The 27,804-nt window shown below is 39.1% G+C and overlaps 1 protein-coding gene across 1 annotated transcript in view; it reads right to left on the reverse strand.

The window, feature by feature from the left end:
• Positions 1–27,230, reverse strand: part of PIG-U (phosphatidylinositol glycan anchor biosynthesis class U) — a 52,551-nt gene extending 25,321 nt beyond the window's left edge. Inside the window, exons 1-3 of the mRNA XM_067146305.2 lie at positions 26,890–27,230; positions 26,583–26,782; positions 10,223–10,427 (exon numbers count right to left, since the gene is read on the reverse strand). Of these exons, the coding sequence (XP_067002406.2) occupies positions 10,223–10,427; positions 26,583–26,782; positions 26,890–27,019 (535 nt within the window). The 5' untranslated portion in view covers positions 27,020–27,230. The remainder of the gene's footprint in view (positions 1–10,222; positions 10,428–26,582; positions 26,783–26,889) is intronic.
• Between the last annotated feature and the right edge of the window lie 574 nt (positions 27,231–27,804).

Below are 27,804 nucleotides of genomic sequence, written 5' to 3' on the forward strand. Positions count from 1 at the left end.
CAATCAAATAAACATATAGTTGTATTTCTAACTCAGCCTGTATTTAGCAGTATCACAAGCATTAATAACATCTGAGCAATAACCACTACTACCAACCCTGTCACTGGTATGTACAATAATGTATCATAATGTCTTCTGCTAAGAATTCTGACTCAGTAAAATAACACTGAAAATAATTCACAGCAGTCAATGTATATTCTTATTTTCTATGCAAAGTTAACTAATAACATAGCAACCATGTCAACAAATATTTACATGTATAATTTTATGGTTAATGTCCCAAAAAAATTCACTAGCACATTAAAAAGACATAAGCTATCAAACATACAGACCTAAACATATAACACAAACTGTAGGCTATAGAAGGAAATCAAGTCAATAACATTATGTGAAAATAGAAAGATATGAGGAGCTTAAGATACAGTGACTTCCATGACTTATCAGAGAATAATTAATATCACTAATCTGAATCAAGATTAGTGATATTTATTTAAATTTTACATTGAATAGGTATTTCCATTTGTGTTTGGTAGTTTAAGCACCCTTGGTTATTTAGATTAGGTTTACTTTGTTTCGATTTTGGATTCGGGGAAATAAGGCAAAAGATTCCCTTTTTTGTTTAAGTATCTGTAGTATTATTTCTATCTAGCAATGGAAGCAGAATGTTACTAATAATAATAATTGTTACGGAGTTTTCCGTGGTAGGTAGAGGTGAAAGAAGGTGCGGGTGTGAATAGGTCTCCAGCTACGAAAGCAAAATTAATTTAAAATTTAACAAGGTTATATTTTCTTTTCAAAAACAAAGAAATAACAAGCATGGCAGGTACAAAGTAGCAAATCAAAAAGGGTAGTTACAATATTTACAGGAATTGGGCTTCGCGCCCTGATTTTACACTGCTTGGGCAATAAGCTCAGTTTTACCCCAAACACGAGTTTAAACAGAGGGGCAGAAAACCCCATTCATACCTAGGAGCACTTGCTCCAAATTACACTGAAAAGCCTCCACGAGGCATACAACACTCAATTTTCAAAAAGAGCCACTCGCTCTCAAAATTTAAGCCTCTCCCAGGCCACACCAAACTCCACCTTCACGTTGTCCTCACTGGACATAGACACAGGGGTAAAATACCCAACCTACTGAGGTCTATTAAATGAAAAGGGGCAATTACATGACCTCTAAAATAACAATTTGAGAGGAGGCGAACTTGCACTCCTAATACACTTGTTTTTAAAACCTAATCTGGCTCTAGGCCACTAATGCCAGGGCTAATCCCATACTACAGAGGTGACTTTAGAAAGAAACAATTTGTTTTACGTTAACGAAGAATAGGTTGAGAAAATAAGTTCACCTCAAGACAATGTGAGTGGGAGCTCGAGAGGGTTAGCACTCTCTATCCCAATATGCAGCTTAAAAGAGAATAGAAGAAAAGATCGTTACATTTTAGGAAAAGGTTACATGGTGGAACGCTTCGCACCCGCCCCGAGAGTTAAACTGCTGAGCTAGCAAAGAAAGAATTAATTAATCGGCCATTACCTTATTGTTGACCGCTGCCGAAGAAAGAGGCGCTTCCCGCCTCCTGCTATGTACTTTATACACTGAAAGATGGAACAGAAGTGGCTCGGAGACCCTAAAATCAGCAGTTTAAATACTCTCGCAGAAGGTTCTAGGCGTTAGGGGAATGAAAACACCCTCCCACGAGGATTTTATTGGTAGATCAATAAACCCCCTACACAATACTAAGAAGAAACACATAATTGGTGGAAAATTAATTCAAGAAATTCGGGATAGGCTAGATTTAAAACAAGGGGGAAGAAGGGGTAAATATTGCCAACTTAACCAAAGACTGAAAGAAATTTAGCAAGGAACAAACATTTGAAATAAAAATTTCTCCAACAAAATAGTTCTTTGACTCCGCACTAGGTTGCACTATTGTTGATCTTCAGTAGTGTCCTTTAGAAGAGAAAGTTCACACTTCTTACTTCAAGCGAAACAAAACCACATCAAAAATGACAGTTCAAAAACTCAAAATTTTCCACGTGGTGACATCTTCTGAGAAAGTAGAGAATTAATAGCGTAGATAAAGTTCAGACTTCCTCCAGCAGAGGAGTTTCAACAGGCGCACATTTTAAATTAGCGGAGTGGAGGTGTACCGCCCGGTACAGACCTCCCCCCCCAAAAGTTCCTCCCGGGGTGACACATGAAATTGTTTGAAAACAAGGTCCAAGTTTTGATGTAGATATGGAGATTAATTGCCAAAAAAATTTATAAGATTTCTTAATTTGGTTTGATTCAGTTTCAAAATTTTGTTGTTGCAGGTGAAGTAAAGTCTTTATATTTGTAGAAGTTGAATTCTGAAGATAAACTTTTAATACTTAAAGGTGATGAAAAATTTTGCAATGTCCACCAAATATTGCTGTTGAATTCCCAAGTGTAGTCATTGCTTATAGTAACTGTTCATGTAGTTGATGTTAATGAAGTTGGATGGCCAGACCGGCCGTTGCAGCTTGCGTCCAAAGGAGGCCGCTCGGACCCCTCAAGTACCCTGAGATACCGCTCGCCCGCACTATGAGGGGAGCAGAGGTGTTGAAACACGCCGCGCCCGCGGTGAACATATACAGGCTCCGGGCAAGTAGCAGGTCGTGCGCCGCACATCAGCCTTGGCCGGGAGGAGAGCTCCGGCTCGCCGTGCACATGTCGTCCTCGCTGGGGCCGAGGGGGCCCTTCCTCAAACCCAGTTGCGGCACGGCGCCGTGCGGCTGCGGGGGCACTGAAACATTAAAGCTAGGCGGCAGAATTGTGTTGGACCATCATGTTTCTTTTGAGGGCACAGGCATGTAGAGAGATTGAGGGGCCAGCGGCGTGCAGATATCCATGGCATTTCATCTAAGCCAGCCACTGTGTGTAGTGGAGCAGGAGACGGGAGCGTGGTAATGGCCGTGGCAAGGACAGGATGGCAGTTTAACAAATCGGGGGAGGTTTCACAGAAATGCTTACATATAAAATAAAATAGAAGGAGCAGAATGCCTTAAGAGTGGAACTCAAAAAAAATATAACCTTCATATTCCTATCAAATTATATGAAGCAAGTTGAAACAAAATTTACACCGGTTTCACCTGGGACAGGTGAACCCTAAATATCCTCTCGGTGGCTGGATTGCTTACTAACAATGTAACCGGCGTAAGAAAATCGAGAATGATGCATGGCCCATGAAATCTGGGGGCAAGCTTGCCCGCGGGAACAAAATTCTTGACCATAACTTGGTCACCTACCTTCAAAGGGGTGGGTCTCCGTCCACGATCATACCTTTCCCTAACCTTTTCATGAGATACCATAAGATTGGCTTTAGCCTTCTTCCAAAGATCTTTAATATTATCCGGATCGATTGTCTCGGGTAGAATGTCACTCAGAGACCAGAGGTTAGAGAGCGGCGTGTTGGGAACAAACTTGAACATCAAGGAAGCTGGAGTGAACTTATGAGATTCATGAACCGCCGAATTCAAAGCAAAAGCTAACCAATGCAGGGACGTGTCCCACCTGGAATGATCTTCATGATGATAGGCAATAAGTGCGGACCTGAGATTACGATTAACCCGTTCAGCCAGAGATGGTTGAGGGTAATAAGCAGAAGTAGTTACATGAGAGATGGATAAGTCAAAACAGAATTTACGAAATAAATTAGATGTAAAAGCCTTAGCATTATCAGATACAATATATTGGCACGGACCAAAAGAAGCAAAAATAGAATTTAAGCAAGTAATGGTAGACTGAGCGGTAGCCAGCTTAGTCGGAAATAACCAAGAAAATCTGGTAAAACCATCTACACACACAAGAATGAACTTGTTTGCATTACCCTTTGACTGGGGGAATGGTCCTACATAATCAATATACAGGCGTTCCATGGGGCGCGACGCTTGCTGAGAAGACAAGAGGCCTACCTTGGTGGACATGGTCGGTTTACTAAGCAAACAGGATTTACAAGCCTTTACTAGTTCACGGATTTCACCGTCCATACCTTTCCAGATGAACATTTCACGAATCTTTTCACGAGTTTTAAAGATACCAAGATGCCCTCCTAATGGGGTCTCATGATAATACTTAAAGATCATAGGTACAAGAACCGCTGGAACAACATCTTTCATCATCTTATCATGCCTCGAAGGGCAACATAGAACACCATTCCTCAGAACATAAGGGACAACATGTTCCCCAGAAGAAAGGGTTTCCATTATCGGAGCCAGCGTCGGATCTTCACGTTGGTATTTCTCGATATCCCTAAAGAGCATGGGAGCATCAGTTAGGATGGCATTAACCTCAGATAGTATGGACTCGGAAGGTGATGAACTGTCGACCGGTTCGTGGGTCTCGACGTCGTTAGAAAACATACGGCTGAGTCCATCAGCAACAACATTTTCGGTACCTCTGATATGTCTAACATCAAACTGGAAGGCGGAAATACGGATGGCCCAGCGGGCTATACGACCAGTACGACGCGGCCTACCTAAGACCCAGCTTAAGGCTTGATTATCTGTCTCCAGGTCGAATTTGACATGTTCCAGATAGAGACGGAACTTCTCTAAGGCGAATAAGACTGCCAAACCTTCGAGCTCATATATGGAGTACTTGGCTTCTTGAGCCGACAAGGTCCTAGATGCATAGGCGATGGGTCGCCTCCCTAGTTCAGTCTCTTGAAGAAGGACTGCAGCTACCGCCGACGACGATGCGTCGGTTTGGACAATGAATTTCTTCGAGAAATCAGGCATAGCAAGTACAGGGGCATTACAGAGAGCTAATTTAAGGTCTTCAAAAGCGGCTTGTTGAGAAGGTCCCCACTCGAATTTGACGCCTTTCCTACGAAGAAGGTTTAAGGGCGCCGCTCTATTAGCGAAGTTAGGAATAAACTTCCTGAAGAAATTCACCATACCAATGAACCTGGCGATACCTTTAATGTCCTTGGGAGGTTTAAAATCACGGATGGCCTGTGTTCTAGAATGATCGACTGCTACACCATCAGGTGACACAATATGCCCTAGGAAAGACATAGAGGGCTTAGCAAAGGCAACCTTGGACAACTTAACAGTTAACCCAGCCTTACGAAGGCGATCGAGAACCTCTCGCAGATGATCTAGATGTTCTTCAAAAGTCTCTGAAAATACGATACATCATCCAAGTAGTGATATAAGTACTCAAATTTGATGTCGGAGAAGACCCTATCTAGTAGCCTAGTGAGTACAGCTGCTCCCGTGGGGAGCCCGAAAGGCACGCGGTTGTATTCGTATAAATTCCAGTCCGTGGCAAACGCTGTAAGATGTTTAGACTCTTCGGCAAGGGGAATTTGATTATAGGCCTGATTCAAGTCCAAGATAGTAAAGAACTTGGCCTTTCGAAACCATGAAAAACAAGAATGAAGGTCAGGAAGGGGCACAGATTGTAACACCACCTTCCGATTGAGAGCCCTATAATCAATGACAGGCCTGAAGCCTCCTTGGGGTTTCGGGACTAAAAAAATAGGTGACGAATACGCCGACTTAGAGGGCCTAATAATACCGTCCTTCAACATCTGATCGATGATTTCTTTTAGAGCCTTCATTTTAGGTGGAGATAGCCTATAAGGTGGAAAACGGACAGGAATCGAATCCGTGACCTCAATTTTGTATTCAATAAGGTCAGTAACACCAAGAGTATCAGAGAACACCTCGGGAAACGACTGACACAATTTGCGAATACTATCAGCCTGCTCCTCAGGTAGATGTCTAAGGTCAAACAACATCTCATCCTGGGTAGGCGAAATAGAAGAACATGATGCAGAATTACACTTTAATAGAGGGATATTACAATTAGAGGCAAATTTGAAAGTGCAAGACCTACTCTGAAGATCGAGCACAAGACCAGTGTGAGAAATAAAGTCCGCTCCCAATATAATGGGGCAAGACAAGTGCTTGGCCACAAACACTTTAACTTTCCATGTGAATTGAAAAATACGAATTTTGACATATAAGGAACCGAGAATTTCTAATGGAGAGGAATTAGCCGAAACATATTGGATCGCCGACAAACAATAGTTAGGAAGCTTACAAACAGATTTCAATTTTGAATACCAATCAGCCGAAATAATAGAACAAACACTACCTGAATCTAAGAGAGCTGTTATAGGCTCGTTATTTAACTCAATTTTGAGAAAGGGGACCGGTGCGGGGGAATCCGCCGCAATCCTAAGACACTCTTTGGGACCTTCAAAAGATGAATTTGAAAATTGCTCGTTCCCTGAATTTACAACCTGTTTACCAGGGGCTGAGTCTCTGGAAGATGGATTAGTCGACTCAGCCGAAGCCACTAGTCACTTTTTATTATTGGCATAGGTGGAATTTGCACCAGAAGTTGAGCAGGAGGGGGTGCTATTCGAATTGGGACAATTCTTGGCAATATGTGAGAAGGCCCCACACTTAAAACAGCCTTGTGATGACCCGGCTCCATTCCTTGTCCCACTTGACTTGATCAGTGGACACTTGTTGCGCAGATGGTCAGGCGACCCGCAAGGATAACATTTACGGGGATTGACTGGTCGGCGAGGTGGAGGCCGAGTATTACGAAAGGAAGGCGGGGGTTCTTCCGCGACACGCAAAGAATCGGCGTATCTAACTCCTTCCGCTGAGACGGCCAATGCTTCAAGTTCAGAGAAAGTTTGCGGGCACGCCGCGAAACACAAATATGACCTATAGGGAGGTGAAATTCCCTCTACAATAGCCTGTACAATCTGATCTTCAGGAAAATGGAGGGCAAATACCCTAGTATAAAACTTAATGTCCTGTATGAAATCAGCCAAGTTTTCATCCAAGCGCTGTACACGATAATAGTACTTCTGAATCAGAGATGACCTCGCGCGGGCGGGAATAAAATTTGCAAGCAGGTGTGCATGAAAATCTTCAATAGATGACTGTTCGGCTATGGCTCTTACTATTTTGTCAGAGAGAATACCAATTGCATAAGGATAGATAATTTGCAAAATTTGACATGGAGAAAGAGAAAACACAAGGGCATGATCCTGAAATTCAACTAGAAATCTTAAAAATGAAATTACGTCACTGGTGGTATTAACGGAAAACTTAGAGATACCTCTGAGCAACATTGCCAATGGATGAGGCAAGCTGCTAAACCCAGGTGACATAGTAGGTAAAGGTTTCAATGGCAAGGAAGTTAATTCAGAACGGATGTTACTCAATGATGCACGGCGTTCAGACTCGTTGTCCAATGGGGCAGGGATAGTTTGAGCAGCAACGGTTATCCTATTAACTTCTCCCTTGGAAGGCGCTTCCTCACTACCTGCATTCACCGTGGCGGGTTGATCAGTTTTGGGAGAAACTTCCCCAGTTAACAATTGAGTGACCTTGCTAGATAATTCAGACATATTTTCCAGGAGCGTACTAGCTTCCTTCTTCTGAACGTCATTCAACTTTAGAGACAACAGATCGTTAACTCTATTTGAAAAATGAAACAGCCTAGCTTGCACACGCTTAATTTGATTCGGAGAAGGATCATTTTCATCAAAAAAACTAACTACCGAAGCTAGCCCAGTAATATTCTCGACGATCGTGGAAAGAGAGTCGTCAATTTCTTTCTCTCCCAAATTGGGGATGGAAATGGGCAAATCTAGGGATTCTCTAAGCTTATTTGTGTCTACTGCAACCGTGCCTCCAGATTGCACATTTCTAATAGTTAATTCATAGATTAACTCCTCTTTGCGCAAATAGTTAAGATGGAGAACATCGCGAGGGCCAGGCATGGTGACAGAACAATTTTAAAAATCAAAAAAAAAAAATTCCAGCAACTGAGAAAATTTTTAGAGTTCGGAACAAAACAATGTTTAGCCGTCAAAAGGGGCTAAAATGAGACCCATTCAACCACGCTCTGCTACCACTTGTTACGGAGTTTTCCGTGGTAGGTAGAGGTGAAAGAAGGTGCGGGTGTGAATAGGTCTCCAGCTACGAAAGCAAAATTAATTTAAAATTTAACAAGGTTATATTTTCTTTTCAAAAACAAAGAAATAACAAGCATGGCAGGTACAAAGTAGCAAATCAAAAAGGGTAGTTACAATATTTACAGGAATTGGGCTTCGCGCCCTGATTTTACACTGCTTGGGCAATAAGCTCAGTTTTACCCCAAACACGAGTTTAAACAGAGGGGCAGAAAACCCCATTCATACCTAGGAGCACTTGCTCCAAATTACACTGAAAAGCCTCCACGAGGCATACAACACTCAATTTTCAAAAAGAGCCACTCGCTCTCAAAATTTAAGCCTCTCCCAGGCCACACCAAACTCCACCTTCACGTTGTCCTCACTGGACATAGACACAGGGGTAAAATACCCAACCTACTGAGGTCTATTAAATGAAAAGGGGCAATTACATGACCTCTAAAATAACAATTTGAGAGGAGGCGAACTTGCACTCCTAATACACTTGTTTTTAAAACCTAATCTGGCTCTAGGCCACTAATGCCAGGGCTAATCCCATACTACAGAGGTGACTTTAGAAAGAAACAATTTGTTTTACGTTAACGAAGAATAGGTTGAGAAAATAAGTTCACCTCAAGACAATGTGAGTGGGAGCTCGAGAGGGTTAGCACTCTCTATCCCAATATGCAGCTTAAAAGAGAATAGAAGAAAAGATCGTTACATTTTAGGAAAAGGTTACATGGTGGAACGCTTCGCACCCGCCCCGAGAGTTAAACTGCTGAGCTAGCAAAGAAAGAATTAATTAATCGGCCATTACCTTATTGTTGACCGCTGCCGAAGAAAGAGGCGCTTCCCGCCTCCTGCTATGTACTTTATACACTGAAAGATGGAACAGAAGTGGCTCGGAGACCCTAAAATCAGCAGTTTAAATACTCTCGCAGAAGGTTCTAGGCGTTAGGGGAATGAAAACACCCTCCCATGAGGATTTTATTGGTAGATCAATAAACCCCCTACACAATACTAAGAAGAAACACATAATTGGTGGAAAATTAATTCAAGAAATTCGGGATAGGCTAGATTTAAAACAAGGGGAAAGAAGGGGTAAATATTGCCAACTTAACCAAAGACTGAAAGAAATTTAGCAAGGAACAAACATTTGAAATAAAAATTTCTCCAACAAAATAGTTCTTTGACTCCGCACTAGGTTGCACTATTGTTGATCTTCAGTAGTGTCCTCTAGAAGAGAAAGTTCACACTTCTTACTTCAAGCGAAACAAAACCACATCAAAAATGACACAGTTCAAAAACTCAAAATTTTCCACGTGGTGACATCTTCTGAGAAAGTAGAGAATTAATAGCGTAGATAAAGTTCAGACTTCCTCCAGCAGAGGAGTTTCAACAGGCGCACATTTTAAATTAGCGGAGTGGAGGTGTACCGCCCGGTACAATAATAATAATAATAATAATAATAATAATAATATTTGCTTTATGTCGCACTAGGCCTAACTACACTTTCAGTTTTCTGAAACACTGAGGTGCCACAATTTTGTCCCGCAGAAGTTCTTTTACATTACAATAAATCTACAGACATGAGGCTGACGTATATGAGCATCTTCAAATACCACCGGACTGAGCAGGATTGAACCTGCCAAGTTGGAGTCAGAAGGCCAGCGCCTCAACCGTCTGAGCCACTCAGCCTGTTCAGAATTTTATTGGACAAATACCAAGGCTTAATTTATTTTATTTTATCGGGTGACACTGAGTGGACTACCAAAGATCTTTAACATGGCAAGAAAGACATGGAGTGCCAAGATTTCTGACCAGATTTCAAAAATGGACTACCTCAGCCAGGAATGAGCCCATACACTTGGGATCATGAGTCAAACACACTACCACTGATCCACTGAGACAGCAACTTTCCTAAAAGCAATACTGCTTTTTTTTTTTTTAACAATCTGCTTTATGTCGTACTGACACATAGGTCTTATGGCAACAACATAAGAAAGAGCTAGGAGTGGGAAGGAAGCGACCGTAGCCCCAGGATTTGCTCGTGTGAAAATGGGAAACCACGGAAAACTATATTCAGGGCTGCTGACAGTGGGGTTCAGACCCACTATCTCTCAAATGCAAGCTGAAAACGATGTGACCCAAACCACTAAATAACTGAACAGGAGAAAAGAAAGATTCTATATATATTATTCCAACAATGTTCAGAAAATATGATTAAGTAAACATTTGCTATGATGACCAGACAAATTAAAAGAGAAATTTACCTGTAATCATTGACAGAAATGCAGCTGCCAGGCAAAGGTTTGTAAACACTGTTGTAGTCTGCCCCACACAATTAAATATCACATATGGATTGAAAAGATATGCAGATGCCACATATACTGGAGAGAGCTTGAGATCTGCATCCTTCAAGATAAGAGCAGCAGAGTCTTTTGCATAATTTACTTTTTCTATAGATTGTCTCTGAAACTGATAGAAAAAATCATTAACATTTTTCTCATATTATATAACCTACGGTACAGAGTTAATTTGTTGCTTCAGACAGACTATCAGAAAATAGCATTACGAGAGAAATATTACCATATAAAAACATCATTTAGGGTATTTGATCATGTCATAGGTCACAGGAAATCTACAGTTATAAAGAAAACATATTTATAAACTGAAAATATACAAAACTTACATAGATTACAAACACTGTGACCAAACATGGGCTTCATATGTCACTGTCATTATATCCTCTGTCTGACATGTATGTAATGGTTAGACATCAGATACAATATATAAATGGACTAGCTGATGTACCCGTGCTTCGCTACGGAATTCTAAATTTTATACAGAATTCTAGGTTAGGTAGTGTACACGTTGTGAGCAAGATTGTATTAAGTTGCACAGCTCTTAAAGTTGCCCTAGAAGCACGATGGGCAAGTCACCAACGTCTTTTCTCATATGAAGATTGGGTTAGGGAATTTTCATTGTAATGGTAGTCCAGCTTGCCTACCGTCAGTCACAATCAGTTTGGGGAGTTTTCATTATAATGGCAGATACTCACTCTCTGCCTGCCTTTATAGATTCTCAGAAAGACTCTCTTAGTGATTTTCCCAACTGAAATGAACATGGGTCATTACAATGACGTCAGTAGGAATGGCGCGATTAAAAGCAATGCCTTCATATGAAATACTCAATCAAATGAAAAACCACACATTTTCTCACTTTTAACAAACAGTACTATGCTGCCGAACTAACAGTCCAAAGCTACATAGCTGGAATGACCAAGACGCAGACATCCGTGATCCGTGAACAATCTTCGTCCTTTTTTCGGCAGGGGGAAGGGCGTTTCAAATAGTGGATAGTCACAGGGCAAAAATATGCCCGTTTACTTATCTGTTTCCTGGGAGTACCCGATGAGTCAGAAAATCTCAATTCACTACACTGGCGGGGGAAAGAACTGTCTGACATGGAGGCAATTTTTCCTCCAAGCCAGAGAAGAAACCACATCTTCGCTGCTAATTTGGAAAAAAATTAATGTAGATTTAATGAAACTGAAGAGGAAGAAGCTTTTCCTAAGAAACAGCTCTTTTCAGGGTTGAATTTTGAGTTATTTAGTGAATTGTGGTACTATAATTTGGAATAAGGCTAAATTGTAATTCCAAACCAGTTCATACTACTACTCCTACTACTAACTGAGCCTCTGACTTAAGTGCGCACACTACTCATTCAAAACAGCGTGTCAGAGTAGGTATCGAATAGCTGACATACTACGATGAACCAGTGTGTTACGTACCAGCAGTATCAGAAAATGTATGAACCAGAGGATTGGCATGCCAAAGAATAAAGTTATCTAACTCGCTCCTCAGCTATTTCCTGTCAATATTCAGTTAGGCTGTTATACTCGGTACGCAGCAGTAATCCCATCTATCGGAGTTGAATGTCAGCATAGGAGACAAAGAACATTACAACAAACAACGGTCAGTGTTGATCTATGTTACACGCTTTCGATATTGTAGGCCTTCACATTATTAATTGTCTTCCGGTTCTGAAATACCACTCTTATCATAGTCGATACGGTAAAACTGAATAAAACATAAATGATCGGAAATTATATTCACTGCAACTTTTATTATGTAGTACTTTTCCACAGGACCAAGAACATAGGTATTTAAAAATTAAATTTTAGGTGCCTTCCCCTAAACTACCATTTCACCCAGGGTGAATAACATTGTTTATAGCTTAAACTATAGTTTCTTATTCCCCGACTCCATACCGATTTTCATTAAATTCTGTTTACCCATTTTGTCGGGGCTTGGCGTTGATATGGACTTAGTAACAAAAATCCAAATTCATGAATATCTGTGTTATCATAGCCGGTACGGTAAAAATGCATAAGACGTAAATGATCAGAAATTTAATTCTATATAACTTTAGTTATGTAGTATTTATCGATATGACCACTAATAATATAAATATTTGAGAATTGAATTTTAGGCCTTCCCCTAAACTACCATTTTGCTCAGCATGAATAAAATAATTTATAGCCTAGATTGTAGAGGCTCACCCCCCCGACTCTACATACCGATTTTTAATAAATTCTCTTCAGCCGTTTTCTCATGATGCGTGTACATACATACATATAGACAGAGACCGAAATTACGGAAAAGTAAAAACTGCATTTTCTTGTTACTGTGGACATGATCGATACAGAAATACCATTCTTTTCAAATTTTGAGCAATGTACAGACAAAACTCTTATTTTATATATATAGATATTGTGTTCTCCCTTTGAAAATGGTCAGGAAGCCCATTTTATGATGTAACTAATCGAATTGTGAGATTTTATAGTGGAGTTTAATACACATATCCCGACTTCAGGATTTACGATGCATAATTCTAGACTTTCACAATTATTGCAACATATTTTAACCGATATTTGTATACATTCATCCCAAAATGACCATATCCTTGCCAACGTGAATATTACTGGAGACAAAAATTTCTTGAATGGAACAAGTACCGTAATCATGTTGTTGTTCACAAGAAAATGCAGCAGGTGTCACTTTTTATCTACACTTCTAAGATTTCACTGATTGGTGACTGAATCTTTCTTAAAAGAATGGCAATGTATACAATAACTTGCTGCACAGTAATGATAATAATTGCACGTGATAAATTTCATATTTGAGCCTGTATTGTCAAAAAGTATCAACTTGTGAAAATTTAAATTTATAATTCCACCTTTACAATACTGTAATTGTCTTTAATAGCAAGACTACATTAAACTATATTGGTGATACATGTTTCGTCCTCTGATGGAACATCTTCAGTTACGCATAAAATCATTTGAAATATGGTAAGGACAAATTAAAATTAGTGAATAAAAAGTCTGTGAATCTTGGAAGCGGAGTATTAGCATCTTGTCAATCTTGAATCTTGAAATAGCACACCATGAACATGATTTGAACTATGAAATCCAGTTATTGCATGGGTTAAAATGTCCTTACATGCATGGGATTACACAAAAATAAAACAACATGAGTGGCTATGCGACAAGAAGCTATTTTAACGTGGCATCAATATTATACTATTTTATGTACACGTTCAAGAACATGCACTTTATGTTCACAATGTCAGGATAATTTTATATTTAATTCGCATAGCCACTCATGTTGTTTTATATTTGTGCAATTCCATGCATATAAGGACATTTTAACCCGTGCAATAACTGGACTTCATACTTCACATCATGTTCATGGTGTGCTATTTCAAGATTCAAGATTGACAGGACGCTAATACACGGCTTCAGAAGATTCACAGACTTTTTATTCACTGATTTTAATGCGTTCTTACCATATTTCCAATGATTTTCAAAGACGCCAAGGTGCCAGAATTTTGACCCACAGGAGTTCTTTTATGTGGCAGTAAATCCACCGACACGAGGCTGACATATTTGAGCACCTTCAAATACCACCGGACTGAGCCAGGATCAAACCTGCCAAGTTGGGCAGACGATTGCGTCTGAGCCACTCAGCCCGGCGCAGAGTAATGCTACGGTAATAGTTTTGAAGTTTCCATACTGATACCTGAGAGGGAGATATTTATTGTCTCGTTGAGGTAGAGGACCTAAATGGGCCATGGTAAGGCCCAATGCGCAATAGGAAGAGGCTTTAAATGAGCTATTGGTTTTCTACTCAGCAAACACCTTCCACTGTAGTATTCAGTTGCTTTTCATCCAGTAACCAGTGCCTTCAAACAAAACAGGTGGTTATGTGTCTCACAAGTCAATGTAAACAGTTTTTATATTTAAGGTGTTGATATCCGTAGGATTGTTAGATGGTGTTGTTATCCGTAGGATTGTTAGATGACGTAGCAGCTTAGTGTTTTCATGTTGATTTTTGAGCAGAGACAATCCCAAAAGAAAAGAGCAGCAGAAGTTATCTTATAAAATGCTAAACTGAAGGTGATGCAGATTTCATTACAGATGGTAAAGTAATTTCTTGTCAAGTCTGTGCAAAAAAAAAGTTCAGCTCACAAACCACTCTAATACCAGAGCTCATATATACAAGCTAAGCGAGTGGGTAGCACAGGGTTGCCACTTTTTGATATAAGAAATAAGGGACATTTACCTAAAAATACAGGTTTTTCACAAAAAATTAGGGACAGTGCATAAATACTAGAAAATAAAACGTTAGGTACCAATTTCAGTTAGATTAAAATTAGTTGCATTAAAAGAATAAGATAATTATTGAAAGTTTTAAAAGAAACTAACTTCCACCCTTCTAACAGTACATACAATACAATGTATCTGACATCTTAACACTGATATCTTCGATGAGCTTTGATAACTTAGTCTCAAACAGCATGAACAATCACGTTAGAAAATGGAACGGAAGAACGCAGCAGAAGATGAAGTAAATAACCCAGCAAGCTCAGCTTTACCAGCAAATGGCAGTGGTGGTTTTAAGAGGAGCAACTGGGCAACCATCCTCTATTAACACTAATCAAAGAGGGAAAAATGGAAGGGGACCAACACTTCGAAAAACAAGAAAGGACAGATTAAATGAGGATATCAGGAAGGAAATCGGAGTGGAAAAGCTTCACGACAGAATGGAAAGGGATAAACTTAACCCTGACAGTAACACCATAAGTTTTTCTGACGTGTTGTGCGAATGAATGCCATCTATTCCTCTTAAGGAGGGGAGAGTTATCCTCTCCACCACCTCTATTCCTTGTTCATTCCATTTGGTAACTTTAATGTAACTTTAAATAATAGGCTTTGAGTGACACGTCTTCGAAACGTGTGGTGTAACTAAAGCGATATTTATAGACGAGTTACTGCCAGGGTTAAATGGTATGGACATGTTAAAAGGATGGAAGAGGAAAGAATGCCAAAGAAGAGTCTTTGATAGAATGAGGGATGGCAAGAGTGACATATAGACTAAGGTAGTAAAAAAATGATCAAAAATAATATAATCAGAAGAAACCTGGATTGGAACAAGTTAAAGAGGAACAACGGTGGTTGGGTACAGGAAGATGGTAAGGTACTAAAAATATTCCAACCTGGCAGAAGCTGAACAAGGGAATGCATAATGCTGATCATATAACATTCTCAATTTCAGCTCTAGAACATGAGATTTAGTTTTGGCCAATATACCGGTAGACATAACACATGAAGAATTTGCACAGGCACCTTAAGATTTGATTCATCCCTCATTTTCTTTATTATTGTTACGAAATAGAAAACTTCCATTTCCCAAGAACATATGTTGTCAATTTAAAAAAATGCAGACTTTATGCCACTTAACTACTAATTTATGTTTTCACTGACCTATACAGAGTATTTTAGGAATTAGAACTTGCTCTAATTTGCCAATGATTGTAATTATAGTATGATATGTACAATTTAGATTTTCTTTTCAATAAATACTATAGTGTACTGAATTTATTGTTCCTCCTCCAAACCAAAATTCCATAAAATTAAATTTTTTATGTTTCCTTCACATAATTCGGCTTGTAAATACTGAAAAATTATCATAACTGTAAAGTTTTTTTCTCTCATTCTTGTCTCATACTATTTAACTGTACTTTCTTGTTTTGTGTCATGTACAGTTGACTAATAAAAAAATTAAATAAAATGTTGACGATTATGGTGATGGTGTAAAACAATGAATATTCTTATTCCAATCTGAGACAAACCAAACATTCTGAAGGGACCACACCAGTTCACAGCTTAAGTCATTTCCATTTAGCAGCAGTCCTCTGGTCTCCAGGAATAAGTTCAGTGTTTTTTGTTTTATTTTTTACAATTGGCTGTACGTTGCAAGGATACAGATAGGTCTTATGGTGACGATGGGATACGAAAGGGCAAGGAGTGGGAAGGAAGCAACTATGGCCTTAATTAAGGTACAGCCCCACCCCATTACCTTGGTGTGAAAACGGGAAACCACGGAAAACCATTTTCAGGGCTGCCGATAATGGGGTTTAAATCCACTATTTCCTGAATGCAAGCTAACAGCTATAAGTTCAGTGTTTACTAGTGGACCCTGTAACCTGACAGGAAATTCGACCAGGAGTCCAGACAGACCGCTCTTGTGCTCAACGTTAAATTACGCTGATTTAGAATACTTTTCACATGAATACAGAAGGTGGTTTCTTATTTTATTTATTTACACACACCTGCATGACACAAGAGAAAATTATTCAAATTACCACTACTTTTAAAGGGTTTTGGAGATGCTGAGGTACCAAAATTTTGTCTTGCATGAGTTCTTTTATGTCGAAAAATCTACCAAAACAAGGCTGGTGTATTTGAGCACAAGTGAGTCAGTCTGCCAACTTAGGCTCAAAAGGCCAGTTTTTCTACCATCTGAGCCACCCGGTATGAAGTTTACACTGACTTCAGTACACATCTGTCAACAGTGAATGACACTACCAGTTCCAAAAGGAGCAATCTCCACATTTGAGAAATTTTCAGGAGGGATGATTTTCTGTTTCAGGTACCTCTGATGTAGATATATAAATACTTCTTGCTGTTAAAAATAAAGCTAGGTGATGTAATTATGGCATCAAAGCAACATGTATTTATAACTCACTAGTTTTCCAGATATTTGTATATTAAAGTTGGAGATTGCTTTCTTCGGTGCCAAATATTTTCCGATGGTGGATATTGCCCTATCTGAATCCAGCACTAATGGACACTGCTATTTGTGTTGCAGAATGATCAAAATAATAAAAAATGAGCAATGACTGATTAATTACCAAAATAAGTGGCATTGCTCTATCAGTGCAGACTTGCATATTTAATAAAGAAGAAGCCATAATGTTGTATGTACAGATTTGTATGTTTATTCAAATTTGGATTACTTAATAATACATGCATACCACTTTATTCATCCATGCCATTACAGAAACAGAAACACTGCAACAACAATGTAGTTCACACTCAATAATGCACTGTTTTCATTGTTCGTATCCTCACAAAAAGGGTCGACAGGCTTCATGCCTCCTTCAGATAGCAGGTCCTCTGCTCCTTCAGCTGTCTGGAGTACAAGGCCTTGTAGGTTTCTCCATTCACATCCAAAATGTGAAGTTAACAGCTTTTCACCATCTTTCACTTTTGCTTGAGACAGCTTCTTGATGTCGTCCGGTGCAACAGGAGCTGGATTGATGACTGAGAAGGAGGACTTACTTTTAGTGATGAACATGCCTTTATTATTATTGTGCTTCACATCAGCTAATATCAAATGCAATACAAGACCATAGCATGCTACAATTGTTCACTGGCTAGATACGGACACTTTATGAGAACATTAGTAGCAGAACAAAAGCAAACATTTGTGATTCCTTGGAGCTCTATATTATAATGTTATAGATAAAAGTCTAAGATTTTTGGGCAATTTGTATAACTGCTGAAGAAGAGAGAATTGATGCTCTCAAAACATGTACGGGATGTAATGTGGTAATAAAAATTTAACATATAATTTTAAGTATTGACTAGGCTGATGGTATATGTATGTGTGATTTTATTTATAATAAAATAATTTAAAAATAATGAAATCAACATTTCACTGTCTGATTCTCACAGAAGACTGTAGAAGCCTTTAGGTCTCAACATGTGAACTCATTTCTGTACAAGTACATCTTTCATTTTCTCCGAATCTCTTTCTATAGTCGTACACACTTTGAGATCAGAACACAATGAGCAAGTATCCTTGCTGGGAGTTTTAATGCCAAGATTGAAGCATGTTACAAAGATATGACACAAATAGGTGGAGTTACCTTGAGATTATTTTCCTGGCCAACTGTCTTGTCGTAGATAGCGTACAGCTTATTTAAGCTTGTGCTTGAAAGTCAGTACATTCTGTTCCTCCAAGTGTGATTCCACACATTTTAGAGAACATACAGAGTATATAACACTCCATTGCTTCTCCACGTATACCGGTGTTTTCCTCTCCTCACCGCAACCTTCTGGGGCAGAATTTCCAGTTTTTGCAGAAATTTTAGCTATGGAGTTTACCCTTTACCGAGAAATGCTGAGAATCTGAGTGAAGGCTTTCTGACATAGGGACATTGTGACCACTGTTGCTGACTACAGAGAACTTAGGCATTCTGAAAAAAACAAAGTTGGTGGTAGGCTGTCACTATTTTATCGGCTGCAGGGTTTTGTGAGTTTCGTAGACGTACTAATTAAATTTGTTATTCAATACAACTGTCCAGGATATATTCACAATGACAGCTAACCTCCAAGTGAGTGCATGAGTCAACACAGCACCATCTTATAACAGAGTAGAGTGTGACATCACATATTCAGCACACATTTTGCCTTACTTTGAAGCACTATTTCATGAAAACTACATTTTAGATTTTCAATTTTTTTTTTTTTTTTTTCTGAAACAGGTAGCCTCCTCTCTTATCTGTCAATTGAGACATTAAACATAATCATACATTAAATACTCTTGGCGATATATGCATTCTACCCAAACACTAAGTGTCTTAAAATTTTTCTCTCCATGTACCCGTTATGGAGGAACGTAAGTCTATGTTAAAACTTAGTCTTTCATTTCTTAGTCCTCGACACTTCATTGGTATTGTTCCATATATATTAGAAGAGGAATGTATTCCGTGAAGTATAATCCTTGTTAGAGTAGAATGCATTAAGTTCAATGATGGAGAGGGTACCAAATCTGAAAGAATGAAATGCGTCTCTCTGCATATTGCCACAGTGGGCAGTTTCTTTGGAATATACCTGAATGAAAGTGGAAATAGGACAAACATAAAAAAGTAGTGCAATGAACAAGCAATTAAACTGCTCTGATATTTAGTTGGATAAGTTAAGACTGTGTTATTGTCGAATGTAACAATCATTTCCTGCTTGGCTTATCTATAATGTCGTATGGCTTTTAGTGCCGGGATATCCCAGGATGGGTTCGGCTCGCCAAGTGCAGGTCTTTCTATTTGACTCCCGTAGGCGACCTGCGCGTCATGATGAGGATGAAATGATGATGAAGACAACACATACACCCAGCCCTCGTGCCGTAGGAATTAACCAATTAAGGTTAAAATCCTCGACCCGGCCGGGAATCGAACCCGGGACCCTCTGAACCGAAGGCCAGTACGCTGACCTTTCGGCCAACGAGTCGGACGGCTTATCTATGAAAGAATACAATGAATACATAAGAGGTTTTATTGTAACAATCCTGATTTTAATTTCAGTATGTCTAAACCGAAAGCGGGCACAGTTTGGCTCAATGAACAGCACTCCAGCTCAGGCAGGTAAAGGAGCAGAGTATGCGCTCTGATGGAAGGTACAGCCTAGTAGCTATTTGCACAGCCCTCAGTTACAAGTGAAGGGGCATGTATCTAAACAGATTTAAACTTTTAACAGTTTTATTGTGCCTAATGTATAATTCTATTCAGTGCTTTACATTATGGTGAGAATACAAAAAAATAAGTTACTTTCTACAAAAAAAAATTGTACTAAGTAAATATAAAAATGAAAATATACAGCCTGTTTTCCAGTCATTTGACCGGGTCAGGGATGGAATGAATGAAGCCACCATCTTGCAGCGAGGTTAGGAATTGTGCCGGCTGCCGAGGCCTGTCGCACTCCTCTGGGGCGATGATTAATGACTGACAGATCAAATGAAATGATACTGGAGAGTGTTGCTGGAATGAAAGATGACAGGGAAAACCGGAGTACCCAGAGAAAAACCTGTTCCACCACCCCTTTGTCCACCACAAATCTCACATGGAGTGACTGGGATATGAACCATGGAACCCAGCGGTGACAGGCTGACGCACTGCCGCCTGAGCCACGGAGGGTCCTACTAAGTAAATATATTTAATTATATTCATTTCATTACTAATTGCGTCTCATGAGAAGTCGCAGCAGCTTGTAGGTACGGCACAAGTATACTAAACTAAGCTACAAATATTAGTCGTGGTAAACAGTGTGAGCTATCTGAAAGAGATGCGTGTTCATTCTTAAACTTTTCATTATGCAGTACGTACAGTGAATGTATAACTAAAGCGCAATTGCACTACCAATATGATACTTCACAACAGCACCTTAATTCACAAGAATCACCGCAGATGAAACCAATGTTTCTTATCAGGCCTTGAAACTTAAGATTGGCGCATGCACAGCTGCCATGTTTACCCTCCGCACCCCTTACCCCGCATACAAACGACTTCTCGTCAGATGACCATAGTAGGTTATGCATAGGAAACAAAATTAATTATTTTGACATATGATAACTAAATACTTTTTGTTTTTTTTTGCTATTTGCTTTACGTCGCACCGACACAGATATGTCTTATGGCGACAATGGGATAGGAAAGGCCTAGGAATTGGAAGGAAGTGGCCGTGGCCTTAATTAAGGTACAGCCCCAGCATTTGCCTGGTGTGAAAATGGGAAACCACGGAAAAACCATCTTCAGGGATGCCGACAGTGGGACTCAAACCCACTATCTCCCGATTACTGGATACTGGCCGCACTTAAGCGACTGCAGCTATCGAGCTCGGTAAAATATTCTTTTGACTACAACCTGTACTCATAGAAATACTGCAGGTCAACATAAAAGCATGTTTAGGGATACAACACAAACAAAATATATGACTGTATTGTGTAAACATAATATACTCAGCCAGGTATATTGGTGTAGCTTTGCTTGCCCCTTGACACTGCATATCATCTAGTCTTTACAGCATAAACTATAAGTAGTCAGCTGCTCTTAGCTCTTCCCGTGCTCATGCCGTTAGTTCAAGGAGTGGGACTCTCTCATTACCCATCTATGGTCTAAACAATGAAATATTCTTACCTCAGCTTTTAGGTAATGTTTTTCTTCCATCTACGAAGTTGCCTAGGCTGTTTCCTAGCTTTAGATGGAGATAATGGTGAAACTTCTTGCAACATAATAACTCTGATATGCACAGTACAATGAAACTACGAACTGCTTAGGCAACATTCAGTAATAAAGTATGAGCAAAAAGGAGAAACGTTTCATAATAAAATTTTAAGATAATTGTAGCAGTACATCAGACTCCGCCAAACATGACCCAAGACTTTATAGTAAACACATAGTCATATGATTTCACTATCCTGAATCTCATTGGCTGTTTTGGAGAATGCTCCAGTTTGATCCTCATTTGTCTACATCTGAGATTGAAGATTGTCCTGTTTAATTCCAAGTGTGTTTCTCAAACGCCATTTCTGATGTGATTCTGTCTCTCTTGGCCCCCAAACACATTCAGATCCAGAAAGATGAGTAGCAAACGGATGCACAATGCATATACACCTCATTTTCAACCAAAGCTGGAGAATGTTCATTTTGGAATTAATAGCCTCAAACAATCTTATTAGAGCACACTCTACCTTAGCAACTGACTACCAGTTCAAAAATAATTGATGACTTGAGTCTATTTTCAATGGCATATAACGTAAGATGTGATCATTTAAGTTAGTGCATAAGATATGATTCGTGGTTGTTCACCAAGAATTGTTCTGGAGTGCAGAAAGTATATATATATTTTCTTTTTTACAATTTGCTTTAAGTTGCACCAACACAGACAGATCTTACGGTGATGATGGGATAGGAAAGGGCTAGCAGGGGGAAGGAAGTGACTGTGGCCTTTATTAAGGTATTATTCGCACACTTTATCTTGGTGCATTTGTGTACGGGGGTGAGGAGTAAGGAGGGAGCTGTCCCGGTATCGATAGTGCTGCCTGGTGCTGCCAACTGAATGAAAATGAAATCTGAATTGTATCGAGAATATGATCGATCGATATGAAATTTCTAAACCGTTATCATCTTAAGCCAACAACTATGTCACATCACATTAATAACATTATAAAACATTTCTCGATGAGAATCTTGCTCCTAGCATGAATTCTATACTTTGGCTTTGTTGTGTAAACAACAACAGTACTAGTACGTAAAGTGTATGCCAGATGTCGCACAACGATGCTTAAGCGATTCATAGTTTGTGTTTCAAAGGTTGCCAGTACGAATCTCGAAGATCGCCGAAGTCGACCGATTCAGCACTAGGGTGTAAATGCACCAAGATAAAGTGTGCGGATAATACAGCTCCAGCATTTGTTTAGTGTGAAAAAATGGGAAACCATGGAAAACCATCTTCAGGGCTGCCAACAGTGGGGTTCAAACCCACTATCTTCCAAATGCGAGCTGGCAACTGTGACCCAAACCACGCATCCACTCACTTGGTATGTCCTTTTTTTTTTTTTAGAGGGGAAGGGGGCTATGGTTATATTGTGTCCTGTGTTTAGTCAGAGGTAGGAAATTATATTGTGTTCTGCCTGTTTTGAAATTTTAGTTGATTTTCCACAGTACCATCTGGGACATTCACTACATTTTAGTTTTTAAATGACATGTACAGGAAGTTATAGGTCTGTCTCCTTGATTGAATGGTCAGTGTAGTAGCCATCAGTTGAAAGAGCCATGGGTTTGACTCTTGGCTGGACTGGGAATTTCAACCACGTTTGATTAATTCCTCTAGCTCAGAGGCTGGGTGTTTGTATTAGTCTTAAATACACATCTTCATTTACACACAACACTTCATACTACTAACCAACACAGAAGCATGCGACAGTGAATAAGTCACATCGCTCCACATATGGTTGGTGTCAGGAATGGCATCCAGCCATAAAAACAAGCTAAATCCAAATGGGGAAAAAGACCAGGAAAGAAGAAAAAAATGACATAGAAGTTATTTGTCTGTACATAGACTGTTATTTCTGAAACAAATTATTTTCAAGTTTGTGTTCTTTCTTCTGAATAAACTTCTTGTCTTTTACCTCAAATGTCTACATCTGACAAGCCCACTTAAAATTATTAATAAAAATTAATAATTAATAAAATTATTAACAAACAGTTTGGGTTAAAGTTACAATTTATTGAATAAAATTTAACTTAATTTTCACGCACAGGTCAGTTTAATATGCATCGTCAAGTTCACAGGTGCCTATACTGTAGTGTCAAAAAAATCTCTGCTGGTCGCACCGATACTGTACTCTGTGGGGAAAAAATATTTTGTGTTTGTACTTTACAAAGGAATTTTGTGGTTTTTTTTATTAGCATACACATCACATTCAAAGCAGTATTATCAATGGCCAACTGTGAAAAGAGGTCTGTATCGCAAAGGAGCAGTTCGGTTTTATGTCTGGTTGGTCAACAATAGATGCTATCTTTGTGATGAGACAACTTATGGAAAAGTTCTGAGAGAAACAAAAGAAGTTATGTCTGATATTCACGGACTTAGAGAAGACAAGAAGTTTGGAGGTGTCTGAAGAAAAACATGGTGCCAGAAAAGTATATCCGATTGACTTAAGAAATATATATAGAAATGTTAAAACCAGAGTCAGGAGCTGTCTGGGAGTCAGACAGCCTTGAGGTAAAGGTTGGGCTGCATCAAGGATCAGCCCTAAGTCCCTTCCTGTTTAAGGTCCTTATGGAGGTGCTGACAAAAGAGGTGAGAGAGGAAGCACCCAGGACCATGTTACACATGGATGATATCGTGCTGTATGCTAAATCAAGAGAAGAGGCTGCAAACAAGCTCGAATGGTGGAGAAGGGTTCTGGAAGGAGGCATGAAATTGAGCCAATGCAAAACCGAGTACCTATGCTGTAGAGCACACGAACGAAAAGTGCAAGTTCTGGAACTGCAAGGTGGTGCCATCAAGTCAGATACCGAGTTTTGTTACTTGGGATTAATTATGCAACAGGATGGAGATGTTGCAACGTAAGTGTCCACTGGAGTCCAAGCAGGATGGAGAAACTGGAGAGAGATGTCAGGAGTACTCTGTGATAGGAAGGTGCCGATAAAACAAAGGAAACATTTACAGGACAATTGTAAGATCAGCTATGCTCTACGCCACTGAAACGGTGCTTCTAAGGAAGATCAATATCAGGAGGTTAGAGACAGCAGAGATGAGGATGGTTTGATGGATAAGCGGTGTCACCAGAAAGGAACACCTCCGCAATGACCTCGTACAGAGCACTTTGAAAACTATCAACACTGAGGCAAAGATTCAGGATGAAAGAGTAAGGTGGTTTGGCCATCTAATGTGAATGGACAATGATTATATCAGCAAAGAACTTGCAGTAAGTACTGGCCAACTGACATTTTATTAGGTATGTAACTTAATGTATTTTTGATTTGGATTTTTCTCAACTAAACTTTAACACATTCAGTAGAAGCCACCCAGCGTGTAATTTAATTAAATGCTATGCTCCTGTAGCCCTCACACAGCACGGAAGAAAACTGAACCAGTAGTTCTAGAAACTTAAAATGTTGTACATACCTAAAGAAAGCATCCTAGTACACTATGACGGTATGATATCTAATATCTTCAAACTTTAAATTGTACCACGATTTTAGGAAATAAATATATTAAATAAATAATAATAATTGCTAGTAAATCAGATGACCTATCTTCTGTGAGAAAGAAGAAAACGTTTCAGGTTCTTATTGATACTGGAGAAGATTGCCTAAACAAATCGAGGTGCCAGAATATTGCCTCTCAGAGTTCTTGGTTCCAAAAATAAATGGAGTCCTTCAATATTACATGCATGCTGCATATGACTAACAGGAAGAAAAAAATGCTCCTTTATCATGTGTCTTCAGTTCCCTAATCTTGCAAGGGCTGTACGAAATGTACGGATCAAATATAAATGCATTTCATTCTTGCCCACACTTAAACGCCTTAACTGACCGACAGCCACACCTATGAAGGTCTCGCTAAACGCCTTAACTTGTCTACGGTACTGAATGTATTAAGTACCAGTATCTATCTAATCAGCACATTAAGTCCCACGATATATACGCTTGCCTATGGTTCAGATAATTTTAGTACACAAGGACTTAACATGTTTTACTTCAATTATGCACATTATATCTAAATAACCCCATCTGTGGAATAAATGTTTAGCATATTTGAAAATGAAATAGAATACACTAATTCTAGGTCACAGTGCTAACATAAAAACATGACTGGAAAATATTATTATGTTAACAAACTGTGGATCTCTTAAACTTTAAAAATGCTGTGTTTTTTAATACACAAGTCACCCCAGCTCACCGTATCCACCAGCCCTACAAGTGGCACCTCACCATTCTTCACAAGTAGGCCTGCTAGCTGCATATAGAATTATATTACTAACCTCACTCATACTTCTGTCACATTCATAAATGCAAACACCACAGAAAAAATTTAAGTTAAGTGGATGAAAATAACAAACTAACTATAGCATATACCAGAAAATATTATTAGTTCAGCCCGTGAAATAACATTTACACAGACGCTTAACGACTGCCATTTGTTTCCTCGCTCGCGGCCTTCTTGGAAAGGATGTTTTCCAGCAGTGCTCAGTGCTGCCAACCTCTGTACTTAAAAACTATGCTTCGATAGCTGGTGGTGCTGATAAATTACACCATTGTTACACAGTCCAGATTCTTGCTGTGCAGACGGTTAGGATAGGATCTCGACAAGATTCTTGCTGTGCGGATGGTTAGGATCGGATCTTGACAAGACCATTGGTCAGTACGGTTAGAAGCTGTGAAACGGCCCTAGGCCTCTAGTTTCGTTAGGAACCACGATTGGTCTGAACGGTTAGGATAGGATCTGGGCAAGATTCTTGCCGTGCGGACGGTTAGGATCGGATCTGGACAAAATTCTTGCCGTGCAGACGGTTAGGATAGGATCTGGACAAGACCGTTGGTCTGGATGGTTAGGCAAGTTACATTTACTTGCGCTTCGGTTGGTAATGGATTATGATTATCTTTCTTCACGGGAAGGAGATCACGTGTCACTTTACAATGGCCAATAGGAATACAAGTAGCTACTTCAGAAATGAAAATGGCGTGTAATAATCTTAATTAAGTTATTAAAGTAAATATACTTCTTGGGGCGGGATGGTGGGTTCCTGGACATCACAATGAACACATCTCTTCTCTGAGATGCTCTCCAAGTAAGATTGCAGTAATTTCCACTTACTTGTAACATTAGAAATATGTTGGCTCACGGGCTGAACTAATACCCCAGAAAACAAAAGTGAACTGTAAAAACTAACATAGACGGATCTGGATTGTGCTAAGAAAAGAGGTGTTACTTACCAATTCTCTCATAAAATTACACGCTGTTCTATACAACAAGTGTGCTGTCAGTAAATCACATAAAATGAATATTATTCCAAGCCACTGAGAACAATTACTGAGCATAAAGTTAAATATAAATAGTCCGATGGGAGTTTCATGAAACATATCACCACAATATGGATCGATGCCTTTATTATACAGGAAAGCACCTTCGGTAACTGGAATTAAATAACAAAATCTTTCAGAACACACATGACATTTACTGCAAATAGTACACACAAAACTTACAGATACCATGAATTCTTTGTCGGCTGTATATACACACCTTTCTTCCATGAGTTTAAAGGGGTGGAAACTTCAACCCGATCCGCAATAAGTTGCTTATAGTCTGAATTCATTAACCAATACCTGATAATGCCGGCGACGGCATACTCCATATACACTAAACTTTCCATAAGAAAATGAGGTTAAGTATACGCCAAAATATGACGAAAAGCCTTCAAAGAAATAGTAAACACATTAGATAGACACAACTAATTCTTAACTACGCGGACAATTCATGTTATACACGACACTAATTTAATATTTGATCGCGTTTTAAAAGATACACACGCCCACCAAATGGGAAACATTATTTACAAACAAAACACCAACATATTTCCGTCAATGCGCACATGCAACGTCAACTGCATGGATGACAAATCTTGAACTTAAATTTACCTCCAAGACCATTCGTTTGACCAAGTACAGTAGACAAAAAACGCGACACTTCCGGATTTAGCCTTGTTAAAATGGGAGACAAGTCGCAAGTGACGCTCCTAGTGGCTTGACCTGAAAATTCACGCTAAATTCAAATATCAATTCATTCATTCATTCATTTATTTCAATTAATTCCAACGAGCCTGCAGGCTCATACATAGGAATTGTACAGGACATTACATACTGGCGGGCACTTACACATCAAAATATAGTTTGTGTATATAAGATAATTAGTAAATGGTTGAACATATAAACACATACAATATATAAAATATGTACATCATCAATATGAGGATTACAGAGAATTATTTCTGACTGTATTTACATTTACGTAACATGAAAGTTGCAAAAGTACAAGAATGGATTATGGAATATTTTCATTTACATAAGAGTTGCTGAAGTACAAGAATAGATTTCAGATTATTTACAATTACATAACACAAAAGTTGCAGACGTACAGGAATTGATTACAGAGTATTTA

Source organism: Anabrus simplex, chromosome 4 (genome assembly GCF_040414725.1).
Source record: "Anabrus simplex isolate iqAnaSimp1 chromosome 4, ASM4041472v1, whole genome shotgun sequence".
Taxonomy (NCBI): Eukaryota; Metazoa; Arthropoda; class Insecta; order Orthoptera; family Tettigoniidae; genus Anabrus; species Anabrus simplex.